The sequence below is a fragment of the Rattus rattus genome, chromosome 8, assembly GCF_011064425.1.
Source record: "Rattus rattus isolate New Zealand chromosome 8, Rrattus_CSIRO_v1, whole genome shotgun sequence".
Classification (NCBI taxonomy): domain Eukaryota; kingdom Metazoa; phylum Chordata; class Mammalia; order Rodentia; family Muridae; genus Rattus; species Rattus rattus.
The window spans coordinates 14,876,627-14,904,585 of NC_046161.1; the positions used below are offsets into that span (position 1 = coordinate 14,876,627).

The following is a 27,959-nucleotide window of genomic DNA, read 5'->3' on the forward strand; positions in this document are numbered from 1 at the left end:
ATAAATCCCTCAAAGAAATACAGGAAAAACAAATCCAAATAGGTGAAAGAGTTGAATAGAGTGGTTAAAGGCCTAAAAATGTAAGAAGAAACAATATGAAGCCATAAATAGATGCAACCTTTGAGATGAAATATCTAGAAAAGATGTCAAGAGGTCAGGATCACCAACACAATAAAAGAGATGGAAGAGAGAATCTCAGGTGTAGAAGATACCATAGAGATATTGGCACAATGGTCAAATAAAACAAAGAGCATAAAAATTCCTAACCCAAAACATCCCAGAAATACAGGACACAGTGAAAAGACCAAACTAAGAATAATAGGAACAGAAGACTGTGAAGATTTCTAGCTCAAAGGGCTGGAAATCATCTTCAACGAAATTATAGAACATTTTCCCATCATAGGAAAGAGATCGCCATAAAAGAACAAGAAGCTGGTCTCCAATCTCATAGGTAGCAATGAATAGTCTAGTAAGAGCAGCAGTGGAAGGGGAAGCCCTTGGTCCTGCCAAGACTGAACCCCCAGTGAACATGATTGTTGGGGGGAGGGTGGTAATGGGGGGAAAATGGGGAAGGGAACACCCATAGAGAAGGGGAGGGGTTGGAGGATGTTGGCCCGGAAACTGGGAAAGGGAATAAGAATCGAAATGTAAATAAGAAATACCCAAGTTAATAAAGATGAAAAAAAAATACAAGAAGCTTATAGAATAAAAAATAGATTGGACCAGAAAAGAAAATCCTTCCATAACATAATAAGCAAAACAATAAATGCACAGAACAAAGAAAGGATATAAAAAGCTGAAAGGGAAAAAGGTCAAGTAACATAAAGGCAGACAAATTATAATTATACCAGACTTCTCGACAGAGACTAAAAGCCCAAAGTTCCAAGACAGAAGTCATTCAGACATGAAGAGAACACAGATGCTAACCCAGGCTACTATACCCAGCCAAATTATCAATCACCAAAGATGGAGAAATCAAAACATTCCATGACAAAACCAAATACAAACAAGATACATCTACTAATCCAGCAGTACAGAGGATTCTAGGAGGAAAGTTCCAGTACAAGAGTAGCTACCACGAGGAAAAAAAAAATTAATCACCTTAGAGCAAATTCAAAAGGAGGGAATCACATAGACAGTTCTATCACCACCAACAAAAATAACAGGAACTAACAATTATATGTTTTTGATATCTCTCAACATCAATGGAACCAATTCTCCAATAAAAAGACATAAGCTAACAGACTGGATATGCAAACATTTTGATGCATTAAAGAAACACAACTCAATGTCAGAAACAGTACTTCAGAGTAAAAGTCTGGAAAAAAAAGTTTCCAAACAAATATTTCCAAGAAACAAACGGAAGCTGCCATTTTAATATCTAAGAAAATAAACTTTCAGCCAAAAATTATCAAACAAGATGCCGAAGGACACTTCATATTCATCAAAGAAAACATTCACCAAGATGAAATCTCAGTTCTGAACATATACACCCCAAATGCATGGGTGTTTACATTTATAAAAGAAACTTAACTAAACCTCAAAACAGAAATAGTACCTCACACAATAAAAGTGGGAGACTTCAACACCCCACTCTCATCAATGAGAGATATAGTAGTGAACCTAATAGAAGTTATGAACCAAATGGATTCAACAGATTTTATATATATATGCTATATAATATTTATATTATATATTACTGTTATATATTATTATATATGCTATATAATATTTTATAGCATATACAATAATATATAACAGTAATATATAATATATAACAATAATATATATTATGTATAATATAAACCATTTTACCCTAAAAGAATTTACCATTTTCTCGGGGCCTCATGGTACCTTCTACAAAACTGACCATATAATTGGTCACAAAAAAAGGTTCAACAGATACAAGAAAATCATATTAATCCCATATATTCTATCAGATCACCATGGACTATGACTTGACTTTAATGACAAAAAAAAAAAAAGAAATCCCACATACACATGGAAACTGAAGATTTTGTACTCAATGATAACTTGGTCATGGAGATAATAAAGAAAGAAATTAAAGACTTTCTAGAATTAAATGAAAATAAAGACACAGCATACCCAAACTAAGGGGACACAATGAAAGCAGTGCTTAGAGAAAAATTCATACCATTAAGTGCCCTCATAAAAAAATTGGAACGATCCTACACTAGCAGCTCAACAGCACACCTGGAGCCCTAGAACAAAAAGAAGCAAACACACACAAGAGGAATAGATTGCAGTAAATAATCAAATTCAGGACAGAAATCAACCAATTAGAAACAAAGAGAATGATACCAAGATTCAACAAAAGCAAAACCTCATTCATTAAGGAAATCAACAAGATAGATAAGCCCTTAACCAAACTAAGTGAAGGACACAAAGACAGTATCCAAATTAAAAAAATAAAAAATTAAATGGAAGGCATAATTTAGCAGGAAATATTAGAAAACACCAACCCACACTATTGCCTGTACCATCAGGCCACATGTCATCTGTGAGTGCTCTCGTTATGGTCAGCCAGACTCTGCAGACTCTTTGACCCAGAGCAATCAAAACATCTTCACCTGACTTGCTAAATTCCCAATTTCCATCACACACTACACTGGCTACATTCTGTACCCTGGTGGTCTTGCCACCATGGCTAGCCCCAGCAGCAACCACCCTTCTTGTGCCCATGACGGGTTGCTGGCATGCCAGCCCCATGTAATTACTGCCTCCTATGGTTATAGTCATAATTCTCAGTAACCCAACAAAATCAAAACTCTAGAAGCTTGTAATTTATCAATCAGATTTACATCAGTAAATTCGCACCCTACAAAATGTGCACACAGTAAACTCAGAACCAATTGATATTGATATAACTTGCACATGTACATAAGATAAATTGTCCTGCAGTAATCCATCTATTATAAGATATTTTTAGCTACTTGTGGCTTGCTAAAGCCACACAGATCTGGGTTGTCTTTCTCCTCCATCTTGGTTCTTCTCGCTCCTTCTTTCTCTCTTTCCTGCCTCTCAAAAACCCTGTGCCCACCTTACTTTTTCACTGCCCATTCACAGGCCTTGCCTTATCTTGTACTTGTTCTCACCTGGATATATACATCAATGTACAACATAACAACAGAAAGTAAGGAAATTAAAAATATCTGCATATCATATTACAAAAGACTTTGCTTAAGAAAACTGGAAAATCTAGATGAAATGGATAACGTTTTAGACAGATACAATGTGCCAGATGCCATATGCCATAGTATCATCTATGTAAACTATCTGATGCAATCCCATATCCTCTAAGGAATGAAAAGAAGTCATTACAAACTTTCCAACCATAAAAAGCCCAGGGCCAGATGGATTTAGTGCCGAATTTTACCAGATCTTCAAAGAAGAGATAATACTAACACTCCTTGAACTATTCCATAGAATAGAAACAGAAATTATGCTACTTGATTCATTCTATGAAGTCACAGTTACTCTGATACCTAAATCACAAATAGTACTTAACAAAGAAAATCTCAGACCAATTTTGCTAATGAATATTGATGCAAAAATACTAAGTAAAATTCTGACAAACTGAATCCAAGAGCACATCAAATTATCATTCACTAGGATCAAAAAGGCTTCATCCCAGGCACTCAGGGATGGTTCAATATAGAAAAATTAATGCAATCCAGTATACAAACAAGCTCAAAAATTCACTTGATTATGTCATTAGATGCTGAAAAAGCATTTGACCAAATAAAACACACCTTCATGTTAAAAGTATTGTAGAGAGCAGTAATTCAAGAGCCCTATGTAAACATAATAAAAGCAGTATAAAGCAAACCATCAGCCAATATCAAATGAAATGAAGAGATACTTGAAGCAATCCCACTGAATTCAAAGACAAGACAATGTTACTGACTCTTTCCATATCTGTTCAATATTAGTATTTAAAGATCAAGGGGATGCAAATTGGGGAACTCAAGTTTTTACTACTTGGAGATGATATGATAGTATGCAGAAGAAACACCTCAAAGTCTATGAGAGAACTTCTATAGCTGACAAACAACCTCAGCAACATGGCTGGATATAAAATTTACTCAAACAAATCTGTAGCTTTCCTTTATATAAATGATAAAGATATTTAGAAAGAAATTAGGGAAACAACACACTTTTCAATAGCCAAAAATATTATAAAATATCTTGATATGACTCTTACCAATCAAGTAAAAAATCTGCATGACAAAAACTTCAAATCCCTAAAAAAAGAAATCAAAGAAAACTCTGGAAGATGGAAAATCTCCCATGCTGAGGAATTGGTAGGATTAACATAGTAAAAATGGCCATCCTACCAAAATCAATCTACTGATTCATCACAATCTTCATCAACTCAGTACTCAGAGACATGAAAGCACATTTCTCAATTTCATATGAAAAAGCCAAATTACTAGATAGAGAAAACAATTCTTAACAATAAGACAATTTCTTCCGTGACCACAAGGTGCACTACAGAGTGATAGTGATAAAACAAATGGTATTAATATGGAGACAGATATCAACCAATGGAGTAGAACAGAAGAGTTAGAAATGAGGCCACACACTTATGTACATTTGATCTTTGACAAGAAGTCAAAAACATACAATGGTAAAAGAAAGCATCTTCAATAAATGGTCCTGGTCCAATGGACAGGCTGTATGTAAAAAAATGAAAATAGATCCATATTTATCACCTTGTACAAAACTCAGTCCATGTGGATCAAGGACTTCGACACAAAACTAGATGTACTGAATCAAATAAAAGAGAAAGTGGGAAAGATCTTTGAACTCATTGGCACAGAGAAAAATTTCCTAAACAGAACTCCAATGGTTTAGGCTCTTAATATGAACAATTGATAAATGGGACCTCATGAAACTGAAAAGCTTTTTTAAGTCAAAAGACAATCAATAGGACAAACTGGCAACTGACAGACTGGAAAAAGCAACTTTACCAACCCTACATTTGATAGAGGGCTAATATGCAAAATATGTAAAGAACTTAAGGAACTAACCACCAAAAACAAATATACCAATTTAAAAATGGAGTAAAGAGCAAAACAGAGAATGACAAAGAAACACCTAAATGGTTCAACATCCTTAGTCATCAGGGAAATACAAATCAAAACGACTCTGAGACTCCACCTTACACCAACCAGAATAACTAAGGTCAAAAATTCAGGTGACAGCAGATGCTGGTGAGGATGTGAAGAAAGAGTAATACTCCTCCATTGTTGGTGGGATTGAAAGTTTGTACAACCACTCTGGAAATCAGTCTGGCAGTTGCTCAGAAATTTAGACTTTGTACTACTTGAGGATCTGGTTACACCAGTCCTGTGCATATCTCCAAGAAGTGTACCAATATATAACATGGAAACATGCTCCACTATGTTCATAGCAGCCTTGTTTTTAATATCCAGAAGCCAGGAAGAATACAGATATGCTTTGGCAGAGGAATGGATACAGAAAATGTGGTACATTTACACAATGGAATACTACTCAGCTACTAAAACCAATCATGAAATTCTTAGGCAAATGGATGGAACTAGAAAAATATAATCCTGAGTGTTGTTACCCAGTTACAAAAGACCATATATTGTTTGCACTCACTGACAATTGGATATTAGCTCAAAATGTCAGAATAGCCAAGATACATTTCAGAGACCACTTGAAACTCAAGAAGGAAGTCCAAAGTGTTCAGTTCTTCTTAGAAGAGAGAACAGAATATTCATGGGAGTTAGAGGGTGGGAGGGAATTGGGAGGAAGAAAGAAGGAAGAGTAGGAAAAGGTGGCAGTATCAGGTATGAAAGGAAACAGGGATGATGTATAGAGGGTCAGGAATTTGAACAAAGGTGTGTAGCAATGGGGTATGGGGACCTGGAGGTAGCCATTAGCAAGTCCAGATGTCAGGAAACCCAGAATTTCCTTCGAACCAAAAGGGATTAGATTAGCTTAAATGCCCAAAAAAGGAAAGGAAAATCTGTAGAGACCTTATCTAGAGGTTAGGAGAAGCCCCTGTTTGGGGGTTGGGGCCATGCACATATCCCCAAATTTTTAAACCAGAATTACTCCTTTCTAAATGAAACACAGGGACAAAGTGTGGAGCAGAGATTGAAAGAAAGGTCATCTGGAGACTGCCCCACCTGGGGATCCATCCCATATACAGACACTAAACCCAGATACTATTTCTTGTACCAGGAAGTGCTTGCTGACGGGAGCTTGTTATAGCTGTCTCCTGAGAGGCTCTGCTAGATCCTGACAAATACAGAGGCAGATGCTTGCAGCCAACCTTTGGACTGAGCCCCGGGTTCACAATGGTGGAGTTAGAGAAGGGACTGAAAGAACTGAAGGGAAACATGTTACCTTTAACCATTCTAAGCCAGATGAGTACGTTTTTGTTTTCTTAGGGCTCCTCTGACAAGTGGACAATGCAGTGGGTGCACCTTTTTCAGAGGTGCCTGGATGGATGCTTGAATAGAAGATTTGCCAGATAGACATTGTGCTGTCAAGAATTTTACCATTAAAGTGCATTATGTAGCAAAGAAAAAAAGAAGTGAAAGGGTTTGTAACCCCAAAGGAAGAACAGTGGTATCAACCAACTAGAAAGCCCCGGCACCTCTTCCGGAGCTCCCGGGAAGTAAACTACCAATCAAAGAGTACACATGGAGGGACCCATAATTCTAGCCCTATATGTAGCAGAAGATAACATTTCAATTGATCCTGTGAAGGCTCCATTCCCCAGTGTAGGGAAACACCAGTGCAGTGAGGAGGTAGTATGTGCATCAGAGGGGAAGCACCCTCATAGAAGCAGGGGGAGGGGGAATGGGATAGGTTGGTTCCAGATGGGAAACGAAGAAAGGGGATAACATTTGAAACCTTAATACATAAAACATCTAATTAAAAAATAACATTGTTTCCCATTTGTCCCGTAAGTTTAAGTATGTCGTACCTTCAATTATAATGAATTCTAGAAAAAAATTTAATTTCCTTCTTTATTTCTTCGACACAGTTGTTTTTGAGTAGAGAGTGGTTCAGTTTCAATGAGTTTATAGACTTTCTGTTGTTTCTATTGTTGAAGTCAAGCTTTAATCAATGGAATTTGGATAAGATGCAAGAAGTTATTTCAATTTTCTTATGTCCATTCAGGCTTGCTTAGTGACCGAGTATATGGTCAATTTTCAAGAAGGTTCTCTGAGGAGCTGAGAAGAAGGTATATTCCTTTTAATTTGAGTGAAATATTCTGTAGATATCCTATAGGGCCATTTGGTTCACAACATGTTTTAGTTTCAATATTTCTTTGTTTAGTTTCTGTCCTGATGGCCTATCATTTGGTGAACGTGGGGTACTGATGTTATTCACTATTATGTATGTGGGTTGATGTGTGATTTAAGCTTTAATAGTGTTTTTATGTTTAATACTGATTTTATCAATGTGAGAGTCCTTTCATTTGAGACATAGATATTCAGAACTGAGATGTTACCCTGGTGAATTTTTACTTTGATGATTATGAAAGGTTCTTCCCATCTCTTTTCATTAATTTAGGCCAAAAGTTCATTTTGTTTAATATTAGAATGTCTCCTCCAAGTTGCTTGTAATATTTTTGCTATCCTTTAAATCTTATATAATGTCTATTTTTGTGGCTGAACTGTGTTTCTTGTATGTACCAGAATTATGGAACCTATATTTACATCCATTCTGTTATCCTGTTTCTTCTTCTTTTTTTTTTCCCGGAGCTGAGGACCGAACCCAGGGCCTTGCACTTGCTTGGCAAGTGCTTTACCACTGAGCTAAATCCCCAACCCCACCCTGTTTCTTCTTATTGGGGAACTGAGTCCACTGATATTGAAAGATATTAATGACAAGTGATTTTTATTTCCTGTTAACTTAATTTTGTTATCATTAGTGTGTTTGTGTGTACTTTCCTTGTTTTTACTGGTGTACAATTATTTATTTTCTGTTTTTCCTAGAATGTAGTTATTCTTCAGTAGGGGTTTTTCTTCTGATTTTTTTTCTGTAGTGCTTGGTTTTTTGGTAGATATCGTTTGAATTTGGAATTGTCTTGAAATATCTTGATTTATCCGTCTATGGTGATTCAGAGTTTTGCTGGGTATAGTACTCTTGGTTGGTACCTGTAGTTTTTTCAGAGGTTGCACGATATATGTACAGGTCCTTCTAACTTTTGAGTCTTTGGTGAGATTTAAGTTGTAACTTTGATAGGTTTGCCTTTGTATGTTACCAGGCCTGTCCCCCTGCTACTTTTTATATTTTTTGTTCTGTTAATTTTGTGTTTTGATTATTATTTGCTAGGAGGATTTTCTGGTCCAGTATAATTTGTGTTCTACATGCTTGTTGTATGTTCATAGGCATCTCTTTCTTTAGGTTTGGGACATTTTCTTCTATAATTTTGTTGAGAAAATTTTCTGGGCCTTAGAACTGTCATTTGTCAAATTCTTCCAGTCCTATTATCCTTAGGTTAGGTCGTTTCATAGTATCTCAGATTTCTTGGATACTTTGTATCAGGAATATTTTAAATATTCTAAATATTTTCTTTGTCTGATGTATTAATTTTTTCTGTTGTATCTTCTATATCTGAGGTTCTTCCATCTCCTGTATTCTGTTGGTGATGATTACATCTATTGCTCCTGCATTCTTCTCTATGTTTTCCAACTTTAGGATTTCCACAGTTTGTGTTTTCTTTATTGCTTCTATTTCTACTTGTCAGCTTTGAACATTTTTTTTGTTTCCTTTACATGGTTAATTGTAATTTCTTGTATGATCTTAAGGAATTTATTTATTTCCTTTTTAAAGAACTCTCTCACCTTTATAACACTAGACTTAAGGTCACTTTCTCGTGTTCCCATTGTGTTAGGATATCTAGGGTTCATTATAGTGGGGTAGCTGTACTTAGGAGGTATGTTACTGTGGTGACTTCTGGTAATGAACTCCTGACACGAGCAGCAGTGAATTGGGAAGAGAAAGTTATTTGGGCCAATGAAGCTCTTAGCTGTTTTATTTCTTGATCCAGCGCAACTCCATTAACTCTTCATGAGTTGGGAAGAAAGAAAAAAACAACAACAACAACAAAAAAAAACCGGTGAGATCATGTATAAACATACACATTCAGTAGATAAGGCAGAATGGGCTCCAACTAGGAAAATCCATCAATATCACATGTGCATATGCACATATACATGCAAACACACATACTTACATGTATACATATGTATATTCATACAGACTTATATACATATATACACATATACATGAGATGGCTCCAATTCTCCATTATTTTTTCTCCTAGGTTTTTTATACCTTCTCAGATAAAATTTCTCTAAGTAAAAAACAAATTACCTCACGGATAAAAATTTTACATAAGAAGAAGTTACAGCAGGACAATTTATTACATTGTTTTAAAAACATTCTTACATTCTCTACATTTAGTTTGTAGTAAGTTCAAAGCAACAGTTCCTATCATATGTTTATAAGGTTGAAGAAGTTACAACGGATTGGCTTACATGTTTTCCTATTAAGATTAACATCTAACTTTACAATTCTCAAATATTAGTTTTACTTCCATAAGTATGTTATAAGATTAGAGCAATGGTTTTATGTCTTTCATTCCATAAGCTCAAAACTATAGTTTTATATATTTGTAGACTTTGGCCTGACCTAGAAAGAATGTTTTTCCTTGATCATAATTCTGTTCCAAGCTCAGTTCTCATTTTAGTGCAGGTTACATGCTTATAGGGTATGAAAGCTCATTGTATTCCTTTTCATTCACCCTCTACTTACCATTCTTTGAGGGGCCCATTTGATTTTTGATCTTAATTTTCTTATTTTTTTTCTGGCAAAACAACTAAAACTATCTACTTAGACTCTTTATTAATTATTGTAACTTTCTAAATTTATTTGGATCAAATCAAAAATTCTATAAAATCATCAATTCACGTAAACAACATAATTACATGAAAATACATATTCATATTTATTCTACAGGAAATTTACCCAATAAAGTAGATAAAAATCCAGAAGCATTAGGCTATGTCAGAATATGGGTAGTATATGTTAGTGGCAGGAGATAACAAGAAGTAATCCTGAGATGTTCTCTGCAGAGCATATCCAACATAGTCATTCTCCAGGTAATTCACTTGCTTGCCATAACCTTTTCTGCATGGCTCTCCCAAAACATTTTATTTTTACTTTTATTTTTATTTTTATTGGATATTTCTTTATTTACATTTCAAATGATATTTTCTTTCCCGGTTTCCTGTCCATAAGCCCCCTGTCTCCTTCACCTCCCCTTATACTATACATGTGTTCCACTCCCCATACACCCAAACTTACCGTCTGGCATTTCCCTGTACTGGGGGTCCAACCTTAGCAGGACGAAGGGCTTCTTCTTCTATTGATGAACAACAAGGCCATTCTCTGCTACATATGAAGTTGGAGCCATAAGTCATTCCATGTATAGTCTTTGGGTAGTGGTTTAGTCCCTGGGAGCTCTGGTTTGTTGACTTTGTTGTTCTTATGGGGTTGCAAGACCCTTCGGTTCTTTCAATCCTTTCTCTGATTCCTCCAACGGGGGCCCCGTTCTCAGTTCAATGGTTTGCTGCTAGCATTTACCTCTGTATTTGAAATGCTCTGGTTTTGCCTCTCAGGAGAGATCTATATCTGTCACCTGTCAGCATGCACTTCTTACCTTCATCCATCTTACCTAGCTTTGGTGGCTGTATATATATATATGGGCGACATGTGGGGCAGGCTCTGAATGGCAGTTCATTCAGTCTCTCCTCTAAACTTTGCCTCTAAATGCCCTACTATGGATATTTTTGTTCCCCCTTTTAAGAGGGAGTGAAGCATCTGCAGTTTCATAATACTTCTTGAAATTCATTTGGTCTGTGGATTGCATCTTGGGTAATTAGAGTGTTTGGGCTAATAACCACTTATCAGTGAATACATACCATGTGTGCTTTTCTGTGATTGGGTTAGCTCACTCAGCATGATATTTTCTAGTTCAACCCATCTGCCTATGATTTTCATGAAGTCATTGTTTTTTATTGCTGAGTAGTACTCTATTGTGTAGATGTACCACATTTTTTGTATCCAGTCATCTGTTGAAGGGCATCTGGGTTCTTTCCAGCTTTTGGCTTTTATAAATAAGGCTGCCATGAACATAGTGGAGCATGTGTCTTTGTTATATGTTGGAGCATCTTTTGATTATATACCCAGGAAAGGTATAGCTGGGTCCTCAGGTAGTGGAATGTCCAATTTTGTGAGGACCCTTCAAACAGATATCTAGAGTGGTTTACCAGTTTGCAATCCCACCAAAAATGGAGGAATGTTCCTCTTTCTCCATATCCTCATCTGCATCTGCTGTGGCTTGAGTTTTTGTACCTTAGCCATTCTGAGTGGCATAGGCATTATTTGATTTGCATTTCCCTGATGACTAAGGATGTTCAATATTTCTCTAGGTACTTCTCCGTCATTCGATATCCCTCAGCTGAGAATTGTTTTTTTTAACTATATACCCCATGTTTTAATAGAGTTATTTGGCTCTCTGGAGTCTAACTTATTGAGTTCTTTTTATATTTTGGATATTAGCCATCTATTGGATGTAGAATTGGTAAAAATCTTTTCAAAATCTACTGGTTGCCATTTTTTTCCTAATGACAGTGTTCTTTGCCTTACCGAAGCTTTGCAGTTTTATGAGGTCCCATTTGTTGATTCTTGATCTTAGAGCATAAGCCATTGGTGTTTTGTTCAGAAAATTTTTCCCAGTGCCCATGTGTTCGAGACTCTTCCCTAATTTTCTTCTACTAGTTTGAATGTATTTGGTTTGATGTGGAGGTCCTTGGTCCACTTGCACTTAAGCTTTTTACAGGGTGATAAGAATGGATCAATTTGCATTCTTCTATATGATGACCTCCAGTTGATTCAGCACCATTTGTTGAAAATGCTATCTTTTATCCATTGGTTGGTTTTAGCTACTTTGTCAAAGATCAAGTGACTATATGTGCATGGTTTCATTTGTGGGTCTTCAATTCTATTCCAGTGATCTATCTTTACCACTAACATACAGTTTATATCACTGTTGCTCTGTAATACTGCTTGAGGTCGCAGATGGTGTTTTCCCCAGAAGGTCTTTTATTGTTGAGTACAGTTTTTGTTATCCTGAGTTTTTTTGTTATTTCAAATGAACTTGCCAATTGCTCTTTCTAACTCTGTGAATTACTGAGTTGGAATTTTCATGGTGATCACATAGAATCTATAGATTGGTTTTGGCATAATGGCCATTTTTACTATATTAAACCTGCCAATCCATGAGCATGGGAGGTCTTTCAATATTTTGAGATCTTCAATTTCTTTCTTCAGAGACTTGAGGTTCTTGTCATACAAATCTTGCACTTGCTTGGTTAAAGTCACACCAAGTTATTTTATATTGTTTGAGGCTATTGTGAGTGGTGTCATTTCCATAATTTCTTTCTCAGCTTGTTTATCCTTTGAGTAGAGGAAGGCTACTGAGTCGTTTGAGTTAATTTTATACCCAGGCACTTTGCTGAAGTTGTTTATCAGTTCAATAATTCTTTGGTGGATATTTTGGGTTCACTCAAGTATAGTATCACATTATCTGCAAATGGTGATATTTTGCCTTCTTCCTTTCCAATTTATATCCCTTGGATCTCATGTCATTGTCTGATTTCTCTGGCTAGGACTTTGAATACTATATGGCATAAGTAGGGAGAGAGTGGGCAACCTAGTCTAGATCCTGATTTTAGTGGGATTGCTTCAAGTTTCTCTCCATTTAGTTCGATGTTAGCTACTGGTTTAATGTATATTGCTTTTATTATGGCTAGGTTTGGGCTTTAAATTCCTGATCTTTTCAGGACTTTTATCATGAAGGTGTTTGAGTTTTGTCACATGCTTTCTCAGCAATTAAAGAAATGATCATGTGTTTTTTACCTTTGAATTTGTTTATATCATGGATTACGTTGACTGATTTCTGTATATTGAACCATTTTTGAATCCCTGGGATGAAGCTACCGTTTATTATTCGTGATCATTTTGATGTGTTCTTGGATTCGGTTTGCAAGAATTTTATTGAGTATTTTTGCATTGATATTCATAAGAGAAATTGGTCTGAAGTTCTTTTTCTGTGTTGGGTCTTTGTGTGGTTTAGTTATAAGAGTAATTGTGGCCTCATAGAAGGAATTTGGTAGTCCTCTATTTGTTTCAGTTTTGTGGAAGAGTTTGGACAGTATTGATATGAGGTCTTCTATGAAGGTCTGATAGAATTCTACCCTAAACCCATATGGTAATGGGCTCTTTTTGGATGGGACACTTTTAATAGCTACTTCTATTTCTTAGGAGTTATGGGATTGTTTAGATGGCTTATCTTTTCCTGATTTAACTTTGGTACTGGTATTTGTCTAGAAAATTGTTCCTTTCCTCCAGATTTCCCGTTTTGTTGAATATAGGCTTTTGTAGTAGGATATGATGATTTTTTAAAAATTTCCTCAGATTCTGATCTTATATCTCCCTTTTCATTTCTGAATTTGTTAATTTGAACATACTTTCTGTGTCCTCTGGTTAGTCTGACTAAGGATTTATCTATCTTGTTGATTTTTCTCGAGGAAATAACTCCTGTTTTTGTTGCTTCTTTGTCCTTTTTGTTTATACTTCGTTGATTTCAACCCTCAGTTTGATTATTTCCTGCCTTCTACTCCTTTTGGGTGTATTTGCTTCTTTTTGTTCTAGAGCTTTTAGGTGTGCTGTAAAGCTGCTGATGTATGCTCTCTCCTGTTTCTTTTTGTAGGCACTCAGAGCTGTGAGCTTTCCTATTAGCTCTGTTTTCACTGAGTCCCATAAATTTGGGTGTGTTGTACCTTCATTTTCATTTAATTCTAAGATGTTTGGCTCTGATGATGCCAAGAAGTCTTGGTTTCTGTTGCTTAGATTCTTGTTCTTGCCTCTTGCCATCAGATTTTCTCTGGTGTTAGCTTGTCTTGCTGTTTCTTACAGTGGCTTCACCATCCTGTAGATCTGTGTGTCAGCACGTCTATAGATCTGTTTTCCTGTTTTCTTTCAATGGTTCTGCGAATAGGATGCTCTGCTACTCGCAGGTGTGTAGGTGCTCCTGTAGACTGCCTTTCAGCTGTTGGTGCAGGTAAGAACCGGAAGGGTACTGGCCCTGACTGCTCCTAGGTCCCTGTGCCCAATGGTGATAGATGGCACTAGGTAATTTACTCTTGGGTCAGAATGTGGGTAGAGATCATTCTCCTCTTATTTCTCAGGAGTGTCCTTACTTCTGAGGGTCCATCTCTCTTCTTCATGGGATGTGAGTGTAGTGAACTGTTTGACCATTTCAGTTCTATTCAGGGAGCAGACTGGAACCACCAGTTCCTTCCAGTGACTGTTCCTATATTCCTGTGTCCAGAGTCACTATTCAATTTCCTCTTGGGCCAGGGATGTAGGCAATTTTGGGCAGAAGTGGCAGTAGGTCCTGAGGTCTCAGGATTATCTGCACTTCTGCGTGTTCAGCTCTCTTCCTCACAGGATTTGGGAGCAGGGAGCTCTGCACTCAGATGTGTTGTCACTCCAGGTGACTGGCTTTCATAAACTATTCGTTTAATAGATTCTTTGTATTGTTCTATTTTTTTCTATGTCATTGTTTTTAGCCCTGAATTGGTTATTTCTTGTCACTGATATCTTTGTGTGTGTGTGTGTGTGCTTGCTTTGATGTGTGAAATTGTTAGTATTCAATTTCTTCAGTTATTTTTCATGTAGACACTTAATGTTATGAATTGCCTCTTAAAATTGCTCTCATTGTTTCTTATAATATCCCACTTTTTCTATATTTTTGTGTGAGCAAAATTTTTAGATTTAGCATTTCATTTGACACATATATTCATTTTTCGATCATATATTTAATATATGAAATTATTTCTTTTATCTCTTGTATACTGTTGTTCAAGCTTGCCTTTTGCAGTTGTTGTTTGAATCCCTGTTTCCTATTTACAGCATTTCTTGAGTTTGGGTTATTTTCATCAGTTTTACCTCCATCTTCAGGTCATGAACAGTTGCATTCATTTCCTTAAACTGTTTGTGTTTCCCTGTATTTCTTAAAGGAATTTCCTCTTTAAGGGTCTCTGCCTACTTCCTTAAGACTACATCTAAGTGTTTTATTTGGGCTGCAACTATGTTGGAATACTGTGCTGCTGGTTTTTAGTGGAGACATACTGCCCTCTTATTATTGTCTTTTCATGCTCAAGTCTATGCAACTGGCATTGGGATTATTATACATCTTGGAGATAATACTTCATTTTGCCTCTGTTGGGTGAATGTTTTGTTCCTTGTTTTCTGATTTTAGAGTATGCTATGGTATGTGTGTCTAGTAGGTAATATTTTTTGGTTGTTGGAGAATATTAGTATTGGAGGCTGGGATGAGTTGTGCAAATGTAGATTGGAGAAGATATTTGTGATGCATTGGATTGTGTTCAGAGAGTATAGGAGACAGAAACAGGTGTTCTGCTACAGGGCTGGACATGAAACTGGCAGATTGGCTCTGGCAGAGCAGAAGATAAGTGTGGATCTATTGTCAGCCTAATTGCTTCCCTTGCAGAAGCAGCTTTGGAAGAGCAATGAATGCCTGACAGGTTTGAGGATTGAATGGGAGAAAGAGAGTAGAAGGGGAAGATCTGTGGTTCCATAGGAGATCAAAATAGGGATGAGGTAAGGCTGCTAAAGGTGTTTTGCTACAGAGCTGTGGGTTTGCTATGGGGAGACAGAGGGAGAAACAAAGTTTTTAGGCACATTATCGGGCTTTCTGCCAGGCACGGCCAGTCAGTTAACAAGATTATAGATAGAACTTAAAACAAGTACCAATCTAAACTTTCATAATATAAAGATGTATTCTGACATCCTTGTTTTTCAATCTTTAAGCATGTGCTATTCTCAGCTTTGGTCAGGAAACCCTTTCTTTGAAATCAATAACAGGTAATACACAAACAAACACACAGATGCTCAAAGAATAATTGCTAATTTGGGGTTCCTATTTAAAGAAGTCATGATAAGCTCTAAAGAAGACCAGGGAAAGAGTGTAAGTGTCACAATATAGGGAGAAAGGCTATGAAACTGTCTTCCAGGCTTTACACAGCCAAAGCAATCATAACTTCAGTAAAGTTTTGGTTATCTGCATAAGACTATACCTACCACAATCAATCACTGATCAGACATCTGCTTAAGGAACTCTAAATATATTTGATAAATGATTGTTTATATATACCTCCTATGAAAACATCAATGATTATCTTATTTGTGTACAGAATAGAGCCTACCAGTAGTTCTAAATCCATGGAAATCTCAATATCTCCCTCTCTCTTTCTCCCTCTCCCTCTCCCTCTCCCTCTCCCCCCTCCTCCTCACCCTCCTCCTCCTCCTTCTTCTTCCTTCTTCTTCTTCTTCTTCTTCTTCCTCTCTCTCTCTCTCTCTCTCTTGTGTGTGTGTCTAAGAATAATAAAAACACTTTTCACTCAGTTATTGTTTTTTATCGTCTGACAAAGTACAGAACTTTCTGTGTGAAATATGATAAAAATCAATGATACATAAGAAAAGGCACCACCAATTATGTGTATTTTACAATATTTTCTTAATATTTTTAGTTATAACATATCACCTTTGTTTGAAATTTACATCATACTTTCTGTCACAGATTCTTTGTCTTTCACAAAGAACACTAGAATGTATTGGAGAAGTTGTGTTGGGGTTTTCATTACACAGTATTTTCTTGTTGTGATTCTTTAGCCTGAGTCTCCTTATTGTTATATTCATTGGGGTGTGCTTCTATATGTGTTTTTGTTACATGTTTTTATTCAAGGATCTTGTTGACAGTGAGCTAAAACAAGGGAGATAAAAAGAAAAAACAATGGAAATTATTAACATGTTTACTCTAGGTCTGAAGTATCATGAGATCTGTTGTGAGGGACTCTCGTGTTCTACAGAGACAGTCTTTAAGGACTTGTACTCCTGGGAGAAGAATATCAAGAAAAATCGTTACTCTAATGAGAAACTTTGATTATTGAACCACCTGACTTGAAGGACTGCATGGTTCAGGCTATGACCTAACTTAACATTCCTACCCATTTCAGGATTCAAAGCCATATTCTTCTCCCACAAAACATCCTATCAAATCTCATATTTGGTTTAAATTTCCTGAGAAAAATCTCCAGGTAAGATAATAACATTGTTCCTCTGGAAGCTATGTAGATAACAGGATCTTTGAAAATGCTGTGGCAAATAGAGTGGGTGATTTTACTTGAAAGCATTATGGGAAGCAATGCCATACAATTTTATGAAGATGATTAGAACCAACACTCTCCATATTCTTTTACAGCTTTTGTGAGTGGTCTTCCATCATGTACTGTTACCCTAGTGTCTCTAACTGAGCTCGGCTAATAATTTCACCAAGAATAGGCCCTATTTCTTTCTGAGCAGAGATTTTTTCCCTTCTTAAACATAATGACTCTTGAGTGAAATTCCCTACAAAGAAACAACAAACACTTATTGCAGAGAGGGAAACCTTCAACAGACAAAATTAATGACTCCATCAAAATCTAATGTGGGTTTATTGAAGTTAATTTGATAAGTATAGATGAGGAGTCATAGAGTAGGGAGACTCATATCAGGAATATCAACAAAAGGATCATCCATATACATAACTATAACAGAATATCAGCATCCCTGGAAGGACTATTTATATGGCTCCGCAGGCTGTAAAGTGACCAAATTCTGGCAAGCTCATCCTCTTCTAGGCAGTCCTGGTAGTCAGTGTCACACTTATAGTGACAGTTTATAGCCTTGTGATCCTATCCTTCCTTCCTCTAAGTGTTTTAATGTCTATAGCAGACAGTGTTAAAATTTCTCCTCATCTGGGCATTCTCTCCAAAAAAAAATTTCTCCTCTCTCTCTCTCTCTCTCTCTCTCTCTCTCTCTCTCTCTTTGTGTGTGTGTGTGTTGTGTGGTGTATGTGTTTGTGTTGTGTGTGTGTGTGTGTGTGTGTGTGTGTGTATGTACACAAAAGCATGTATATGTAGAAGTCTCACATATATATCAAAAACCATCCTTAATGGTTCACTACCTTATACGTTCAGGTAGAACCTCTTAACCAGAGTTCATCATATGGCTAATGTTGGTAGGTAACTTACCCGAGTTGTCCTGTCTTGGCTTCTTAGGCTGGGATTATACATGGACCTATGTGTCCAGATGACACTTCTGTCAATTCTGATGGTTAGAATGCTGGTCTCTATGCTCGTGTTGGATATAATTACCATAATGAGCCATCTATCTGCCATAATTTAATTATATCTTGCAAATCTTCAGCCAAAGATTTGTGAACTATAATAAATCCTACAGACAACAAAGTGGACACTTAATGTAAGACATTGATATTTTTATGGTTCTGGAGGTTAAAGGCCAAAGTCACAATGTCTACACAGGTAGTTTTCTAATGATATGATATTGCTGATGTTCATGTTGTTTGTTTCTTTTTTCTTTCCAGTGCATGTTTTCCACCAGATTTACCATGAATATGAAATCTCTAAACCAAACAGTTGTGTCAGACTTCATTCTCCTGGGATTCACAGATGATACCAAACTGCAACTTATCATCTTCAGTTTATTTCTTTCCATGTACCTTGTAACAATCCTAGGAAACCTGCTGATAATTCTGGCCACCAGCTCTGACTCCCATCTCCACACCCCCATGTACTTCTTTCTTTCTGGTCTTTCTTTTAATGATATCTTTTTAGTCACATGCACAATTCCAAAGATGCTTGTGAATATACAAACAGAAAACCAGACCATCACTTATGGAGGATGTCTGACTCAGGTCTGCTTTGTCTTGATGTCAGTGAGCATGGAAAATTGTCTTCTTGCAGCAATGGCCTATGACCGCTATGTTGCTATTTGCCATCCACTTAGGTATAGGATCATAATGAACCCCTGTTTTTGTATTCTAATGGTAGCATTTTCTATAATGGGGAGCATGGCAAATGCCCTAGTGAACGGTCTAATGGTATTACATCTCTCCTTCTGCACTGAGCTCATAATTCCGCATTTCTTCTGTGAACTTACACAGATTACTAAACTTGCCTGTTCCAACACTCTTATCGACAACATACTCATATATATTTCCTCTTGCATATTTGGTGGTGTTCCTCTCTCTGGCATCATTTTGTCTTATAGTCAAATTGCAACCACTGTCTTGAGAATGTCATCATCAGAAGGAAGATATAAAGCATTTTCCACCTGTGGGTCTCACCTGTCAGTTGTTTTTTTATTTTATGGAACTGGTTTTGGGGTCTACATTAGCTCAACAATTACAGAATCATCCAGGAAGAATGCTGTGACTTCCGTGCTGTACTCAGTAGTTCCTCAAATGCTAAATCCCTTTATCTATAGTCTGAGGAACAGAGACATGAAAGAAGGCTTGAGAAAACTCTTCAGTAGGATATTATTTCCTCTATGATACATCATTTTATTTTGACTAAAATTTCTTAAGCCAAGGAAACATAGTTGTTTATTCAACAGAGTATAAGATATTTTTATGATTACTTGGATTATCCATTCACTTTACTTCCCCATCATACAGTCCCTCTCCAAATCTACCTTTCTTCTCCTCTGAGAGGGTAGAAACCCCTCCCTTGGGTATTTCCCCAGCCTTGAACATTTAGTATCTGAAGGGCTAGGCACATCCTCTCCCACTGAGGCCAGACAAGGCAACTTAGCTAGAAGAACATATACCACAGAAAGGTAACAGTGTTGGGACTCCAGATATTTGGGAGCCACATAAAGACAAAGCTGCACATCTACTACCTATGAGCAGGGAGGCCAGTTTATGCTCTTTTGTTGTTCATTCAGTCTCTGAGAGCCCTAAGGGTCTAGGTTAGTTGACTCTGTTGGCCTTCCTGTGGAATTTCTATCTCCTTCAGGACCTAAAACTTTTCCCCATTATTCCATAAGAATTCCTAAGCTGCATTCACTGTTTTGCGATGGGTGTCTGTATCTGTCTGATTTAGTGGCTGGATGGAGCCTCTCATAGTACAGCCATGCTATATTTCTGTGTGCAAGCATATCAAAGTATCATCGATAATGTTACTGATTGGTGTTCAATCATGGAATGGGTCTCAAGATGGGATTGTTAGTGTTTGGCCATTCTCTCAGGTTATGCTCCACTTCCCATCCCAATATTTCTTTTAGAGAGACAAAATTTGGTTCCAAGGTTTGGTGGGCGTATTTGTTTTCCTATTGCTCAGCTGGTATTCCTACCTAGCTACAGGCCGTGATCTCTTCAGGCTATATATCCAAAGTGTTGTGAGTCACTGCTAAGGTTACCCCCATTGAATCTTGAGTACTTCCCTTATCCCACGTCATTGTCACATCCTAGATATGCCTCCTACTTCCCCAGCACTGTCAGTTACAAAATGTCATCAATACCCATGGCCATTTCTCTCTCTCTCTTATCCTTTTCCATGCCAGATTCTGAACCCTACCGTTACCATCCCATCCCCTCTCCCACCTAGTTCCTTCCCTCCATCTGCAACCTTTGACTATTCTATTCCACTTCTAAGTGATATCCAAACATCCTCCCCTGAACCTTCTTTGTTATTAGCTTCTTTGGGTATGTGGAATGTAACATGGGTATCCTATATATTATGGCCAATGTCTACTTATAAGTGAAGTCCATGCTTGTCCTTTTGTGTCTGGGTTATCTCTCTCAGTCTAATATTCTCAAGATTAATCCAATTGTTCTCAAAACTTATGTCTTTGTTTTTAATAGGTGAATAGTATTTTACCTACTAATGGTAATTTTTAATCCATTCTTCAGTTGAGGGACATCTTGGTTATTTCCAATTTCTGATTATTATGAATAAAGCTGCTACGAACTTAGTTGTGCAAGTGTCTTTGTGTGATGGTGGAACATCTTTTGGGTCACTACCAGCAGCAATGCAGAAATGGTCTCCATGCTCCACTTCTTTGTCAGCATATGTTACTAATTGAGGTTTTTGTTTTATCTTAGCCATTTTATCAGGTATAAGATAGACTCTAAGAGTTGTGTATATTTTCATTTCCTTGATGACTAAGGACACTGAACATGTCTTTAATTGAGTTATTTTTGGTCTGCTGGTACCTAACTTCTTTAGGTCTTTATAAAACTTGGATATTAGCCCTTTGTCAGGTGTAAGGTTGGTGATGACTCTTTTCCCAATCTCTAGACTGTTTTTTCTTGTTGTTTTTTTTTTTTTTTTTTTTTTTTGTTTTTTCACTGTACTTTGCCTTTTACAGAAATCTCTTCACTTACATGGTGTCCTGTTTATCAATTGTTGATCTTAGAGCCTGAGCCGTTGTTGGTTTGTTTCTGAAGTTGTCTCCTGTACTAAAGAGTACAAGGCTATTTCCCACCTTCTGTTCTATTAGATTTAGTCTTTCTGGTTTTAGGCTGAGGTTTTTGATCTGCATGAACTTGACATTTGTGTAGAGTGCTAGATATGGATCTATTTGCCTTCTTCTACATGCAGATATGCAGTTAGACTAATACCATTTGGCAGAGATGCTCTTTTCCCCATTGTTTATTTTTCCTTTGTCAAAAAGGAAGTATCTATAGGTTTGTGGGTTTATTTCAGTGTCTTTGATTAAATTCCAATGATCAACCTGTCTGTTCCTATAACAATACCTTGCAGTTTTTATTATTCTTACTCTGTAGTAAAACTTGACTTCAGGGAAGGTCACACCTCTGGCGGTTGTTTTGTTGTTCAGGATTGTTTTAGCTACCCTTATTTTTTCATAGGAAGTTGAGAATTTCTCTGTCAAGATCTGAATTATGTTGCAATTTTCATGGGAATTACATTGAATGTTTAAATCGTTCTTGGTAAGATGGCAATCTCCACTATGTTAATTCTACTGATCCATAAATGTGGGATATCTTTCAATATTCTGATATCTTCCTCAAATTCTTCAGAGACTTAAAGTTCCATTCAGATGGGTCTTTCATTTGCCTGATTAGAATTACACCAAAATATTTTATATTATTCATCGCTATGATAAAGGACATTGTTTCCCTAATTTCCTTCTTTGTCTATCATTTCAATAAAGGATAGCTACTGATTTCTTTGAGTTAAAATGTTATCAGTTATTTTGTTAAATTGTTTATCAGTTGAAGGAGTTCTCTGGTGGAATTTTAAGGAGTCAATCATATACTATTTTATCATCCACAAATAGCAGTACTTTTGCTTCTTCCTTTTAGTATATATCCACTTGATATCCTCTTGTTGTCTTATTGCTCTGGCTAGAACTTCAAGTAGTACGTAGATTTGATAGGGAAGGAGGAGACAGCCCTTCCTTGTCCTTGATTTTAGTGGAAATGCTTTGAGTTTCTCTCCATTTAGTTTGATGCTGTCTATTGGTTTGCTGTAAATTACCTTTAGCATGAAGGTATATTGGATATTATCAAATCATATTTCAACATCTAGTGTGATGATCATGTTAGTTTTTCTTTCAGTTTGTTTATATGATAGATTAAATTGATGGATTTTTTTATACTGAGCCATACCTGAATTCCTGGGAAGTTGCCTATGTGATCATGGTGGATGATCGTTTTGATGTGTTCCTGCAATTAGTGCAGGAGTATTTAATTGAGTATTGCTTATTAATGTGCATAAGAGAAATTGGTCTGAAATTCTCTTGTTGACTCTTCATGTGGTTTAGGCATCAGGGTGATTGGTTTCATTAAATGAACTTGGTAGTGTTTCTTCTGCTTTCTATTTTCTAAATAGCTTGATGAATTTAAATATTAAATTTTTTGAAAGTCTGGTAGAATTCTCGACTAAAATCATTTGACCCTAGGCATTTTGATTGAGAGACTTATGATGACATTTTCTATTTGCTTAGGGGTTATAGGACTATTTAATAGTTTGCCTGATCTTGATTTAACTTTGTTTAGTAGTATCTGTCTAGGAAACCATCTATTTTCTTTGATTTTCTAATTTTGTGAAATACAGGCTTTTGAAGTAAGACCTAATTATTCTTTGAGTTGCCCAATTTTTTGTTGCTCTGTCTCTCTTCTCATATCTGTTTTTGTTTATTTATTATTTCTTTGGGTTTAGGTTAGTTTGGCTAAGTGTTTGTCTGTCTTGTTAATATTATCAAGGAACCAGCTTTTGACTTAGTTGATTTTGTATATTATTTCCTTATTTCTAACTGATGGATTTCAATCATGATTTTGATTATTTCCTGACTTCTACTCCTCTTCAGTGGGCTTGCTTCTTTTTTCTAGAGCTTTTTGATGTGCTTTTAAATTGCTGGTATGGTAACTTTCTAATTTCATTTAAGGTACTTCATGTTATGAAATTGTCTCTTAACCCGGCTTTCATTGTGCGCCATAACTATGCATATGTTTTGCCTTAATTTTCATTGAATTCTAAAAGTTCTTTAAGGTCTTTCTTTATTTCTTCATTTACTAAGAGATAGTTGAGGACACAGTTCTTCAATTTCCATGAGTGTGTAAGTTTTCTGGTGTTTCCGATGTAGTCTGATAAGATATAAAGCATTATTTAATTTTTCATATCTTTTGAAGCTTGCTTTGTGACCAGTTACATGGTTAAATTTTGAAAAAGGATGCATGAGGTGCTGAGAAGAAGTTATTCTTTTTTTTTTGTTTGAATGAAATATTCCATAGAATTCCGTTACGTCCATTTAGATCATAAGGTCTGAGAGTTTCATTATTTTTTTCTATTTAGGTTTTGTCTGGATGACCTGTCAATTGGTGAGTGTAGGGTGTTGAAGTCTACCACTGTTATTGTGTAAGATTCAATGTACAGTGTAAGCTTTGCCAATATTTGTTTTACAAATATGGGTTCCCTAGAATTTGGGGCATAGATGTTCAGAATTGAGAAATCATTTTGGTTATTTTTTTCATTTCACGTTTATGAATTTTTTTCTTTCCTAAGTCTTTGGATTAATTTTAGTTGAAAATCTATATTATTATAAATTAGAATGGCTACTCCAGATTACTTTTTGGGTCCATTAGCTTGGAAAACATTTTACAGCCCTTACTTTGAGGTAATTTCTATCTTTCCTGCTGAGGTGTGTTTGTTTATGAGGCAAAATGAAAGATCCTGTGTTACATGCATTCTGTTAGCATGTGTCTTTTTCATAGCAAATAGAGTCCACTTATTTTGAGAGATATTAATGACTGGAATCTGTTTTAGTCCACTGATATTGAGAGATATTAATGACTGGAGGCTCTTTATAAATGTTATTTTGATGTTTGTTGTATTAGTGTGTCTTTGTATTTGTGTGTTCCTCTCATGTTTTGCTGGTATGATATTATTTATTTTCTGTTTTTTTGTGGATATACTTATTCTTTTTGGATGATAGTTTTCTATTTCGTAACTTCTGTAGGGCTGGATTTGTGGATGGACATTTTAAGATTTTTGGATTTGTCTTGAAATATTTTGTATTCTCCGTCTATGGTGATTGAGAGTTTTTCTGGGTATAATAGTCTAGGCTGGAATCTGTGGGTTTTGAAGGTTGCAAGCTATTTCATTTGTGTTGTGTTAACTAGGGTTTCCTGTAGTAGGGTAGCTGTGCTCTGAAGTTGTCATATTGCCTTGGCTTTTGTGGATTGTTTTCTCTCTACCGCTTGTAACCATATGGATAGCTTTAATCCCCATATGTTTCTGTTGTTTAAGTATTGGGAGAGGGCTTAACATCGAATTCTTATAGGTATTGTTGGGCTGTATGGGTGTGGGTCTGAAATATAGGCAGAGAGGTGATGGGAGAGTTGGGTCCCCCATGGATAGCAGATGGCTCAGAGCAGCTTAGGGTACCCTAAGCTCAATCAGTGGATAGAGGAGATGAGTCAGGAAAGTCAGTGAAACCTGTATGATTTGGGATCTGCAGGTCTGATGAAGGTGGTTCAAGAGTTGGCAGGAGAAAGTTGGGCATAGCAAAGTGCTTCTGGAAGCTTGGAGTGCCTCAGTGGACTCAACAGGCAGGGAAAATGGGTAGGGTCACGGAATCTGACATGTATGGCTTGTGATCCACAGGTTTGATGAAGGTGGGTGATGAAGAGGTGATGGGATAATCGAGGTTTTCTAGGGAGAGCAGACTGTTCAGGGAAGATTGAGCTGTCACAGAGGACTCAGCGAGTAGTGCCATGAACTTATTTTGCACCACATTCTTCTAAATGTCTAAGAAATTAAATAACTCAATACTTTTTGGCATCCTCATTATTAGGTTTCCAAGATAGAGAAACTACTATGGCAGTGCTGATGGCAATGTTCCAAGGTTCTTAAAAAGAAATTTTCACAAAACCCTTCTTCGTTGAATGCACACACCAACTTGCAGAAGTCACACTTGAAATTCACTGACTTGACAGTTGGCCCCTGAATTATTTTCTTCACAACTGATATATCTTCAGAGTGACCATGGTAACCTACCTGGCTATTTCAGTATTTGGGCTGATTAATCCCCTGTTTGTCTACATAAAAGATACTTTTATAAATTAACACTGTCCTCTACTGTCTGAGTTGATATGATAGTTTTTGCTTGCATCTACTCTTTATTTTCCATGGAGTTTTTTTGAGTTTAGTGGTGTTTTGTGGCCCCTATTTAAATTCATGCTGAGATCTGAGAGAGATCCTTCAGTTCTCCTTTTTTTGTCATTTGATCATTTTAACTCAACCCAAATACAACCATCTTGTAGCATGGATCATTTGCCTGTATTGGCCTCTGCCAACTTTCATAGCTGCCTCTCAATGGGTACATTTCCTAGAGAAGTGCCTAGGTATGTTCTACTTTTCCACAAAGTCATGGTAATATGGTAGGCTACTTTCCTATATTATCCTGATCAAGTCTCTGTACTACTGCACTTACCCCTGAGTCTCAGTGTTCCATCTTTATGTATCCTTCTATCTGCAAACCAAGTCACCTGGTGTCTATATACAATGATGATCTTCTTCTAGCAAGTTTCCTAGTACCTCCTTCCCCCAGTGACTGGATTGGAGAGAAGATTTTTCTTCATTGTTTTCAATCCAGTTTTTACCCTAACACTGGGATTTCTTTTCTATCACCTTCTCAGAAATATTTGTCTCACCAACTATGGGACCTCCCCAATTTAATTCACATGATTTTACTCTTCTTCCACGTCTTCTCAAGTCTCTTTTCTCTCTTGGAATCTCTAATGTCACTTAGCTTGCTTCCTTATATTCTATTATCACAATTCTTGCCTCAGATTGATTATTAGTGGTTTTGGCCAAAAAATTTCACAGTTGATATCCAATTTCTAGTAGATAATAACAACCTTTGGCAATGTACTGGCAAATAATCAGAAACAACCTATATTCAAGGCTTCCATTTCTTTTCTCTATATCTCTTGCCACACATATAAAATGCTCCTGGAAGAGGCCACAGCTCCTTATAAGGATAACCATACTCTTGGCCCCATAGCTCCCTTTGCCTTTGCCTTACAAATAAATGATCTGGCCCCACCACAGGTATAATCAAATCCTCTAGTCCCACCAACAATTCCTCAATTCACTTCTCAGTCTCATCAATCAACACCTTCATCTTCTCCACCCAAACTATTCCCCTCACTGATCTCACATATTAATGTTTATAGGCATTGTCATTTCCATCACCTACTCCCATCCACCATCCACCATCTCCCTATGTACCATTATTCCCACTAACAACTGCAACCATGTCTCAGAATGATGAAATCTATTCTTTCAGGGAGGTGGTGTGAGGTCAAAGGCCTCTATATATCTATATCCAGTCCTATTTGTCTGATCTGTCTTAGGTAGATAGACATTTAGACTCTCTTTCAAATGATGCTACCATTGTATTAAGGAATGTAAGTACCATATACAGTCTTATTTTTTACACAGCATGTTCTATGCCTTTCTTCTACCCAGAAATCAATAAATATTACATACAAAATAAACAACCTGAGGGTCAGAAACCACACAATCATTGTATTAAATGCAGAAAGCCTTTTGCAAAATTTGATATCATTTTAAAGTAAAAATTTTGAAGAAGATAGTGAGACAGATGATATACCTCAACATAATTTAGTCCTTGAAAAACAAACCTACAAATAGTATAGGCATAAATTTAGAGTAAGTCAAACCATTTTCACTAAAATCAACAGTAAGACAAGACATGTACTTTTGCTGTATTTTTTCAAAGTAGTAGTAGAATTCTTTGCTAGAACTATAAGACAATGTAAGGACCTAACGGTGATATGAATACTAAAGAAGCCAAACTACATTTACAAATGATTGAGTTTTATGTATAAACAACACTATTATTCTTATATTGCTAACAATCACTTTCTAAGACATATCAGACCATATCACCAGCCTTTCTGCAAAAAATTTCAGACTACAGGAAAAAATAAGAGAAATAATATCTTTCCTAATAGCCTCAAATCATCTATCTTAGGCAAAGTCTAGTCAAGTCAGTGAAACAATTGTGCAATAAAAGCTCTAAGACATTGAAAAAAGGAATTGAAAAATACAGAAGAAGGCAGAAACTATCAATGCTTATGGATTAGTATTATTGATACAGTAAAATTGGCCAATCTACAAGTTCAACACAGTTCTCATCAAAATGCTAATACTTCACAGAAATTAGAATGCAATTTTCAGTTTCATATGGAAATATGTACACACAAAATCAAGATAGTTAAAGCAAAACTAAATAATGACAATATTTAAAAATCTGCTATAGGTATAAATATCCCAGATTTCAAATTATGTTACACAGTTACAGTCATAAAATCAATAGAATAGTGCCATAAAAGACACCTTGATCAGGGAAATAGAACTAAAGGCCCAAATATAAGGACACATATCTATGGATAT

At 36.4% G+C, this 27,959-nt stretch overlaps 1 protein-coding gene across 1 annotated transcript; it reads left to right on the forward strand.

Annotated features, from left to right (window-relative positions):
* The first annotated feature begins 18,595 nt into the window (after positions 1-18,595).
* Positions 18,596-19,561, forward strand: LOC116907110 (olfactory receptor 7G2-like). The gene has a single exon (XM_032910079.1). The coding sequence runs from the start codon at positions 18,596-18,598 to the stop codon at positions 19,559-19,561; it is 966 nt and encodes a 321-aa protein (XP_032765970.1).
* Positions 19,562-27,959: the final 8,398 nt, after the last annotated feature.

Excerpts from the sequence above, each read along its gene's own strand:
- LOC116907110 (XM_032910079.1), top strand. The coding sequence starts at position 18,596 with ATGTTTTCCACCAGATTTACCATGAATATGAAATCTCTAAACCAAACA.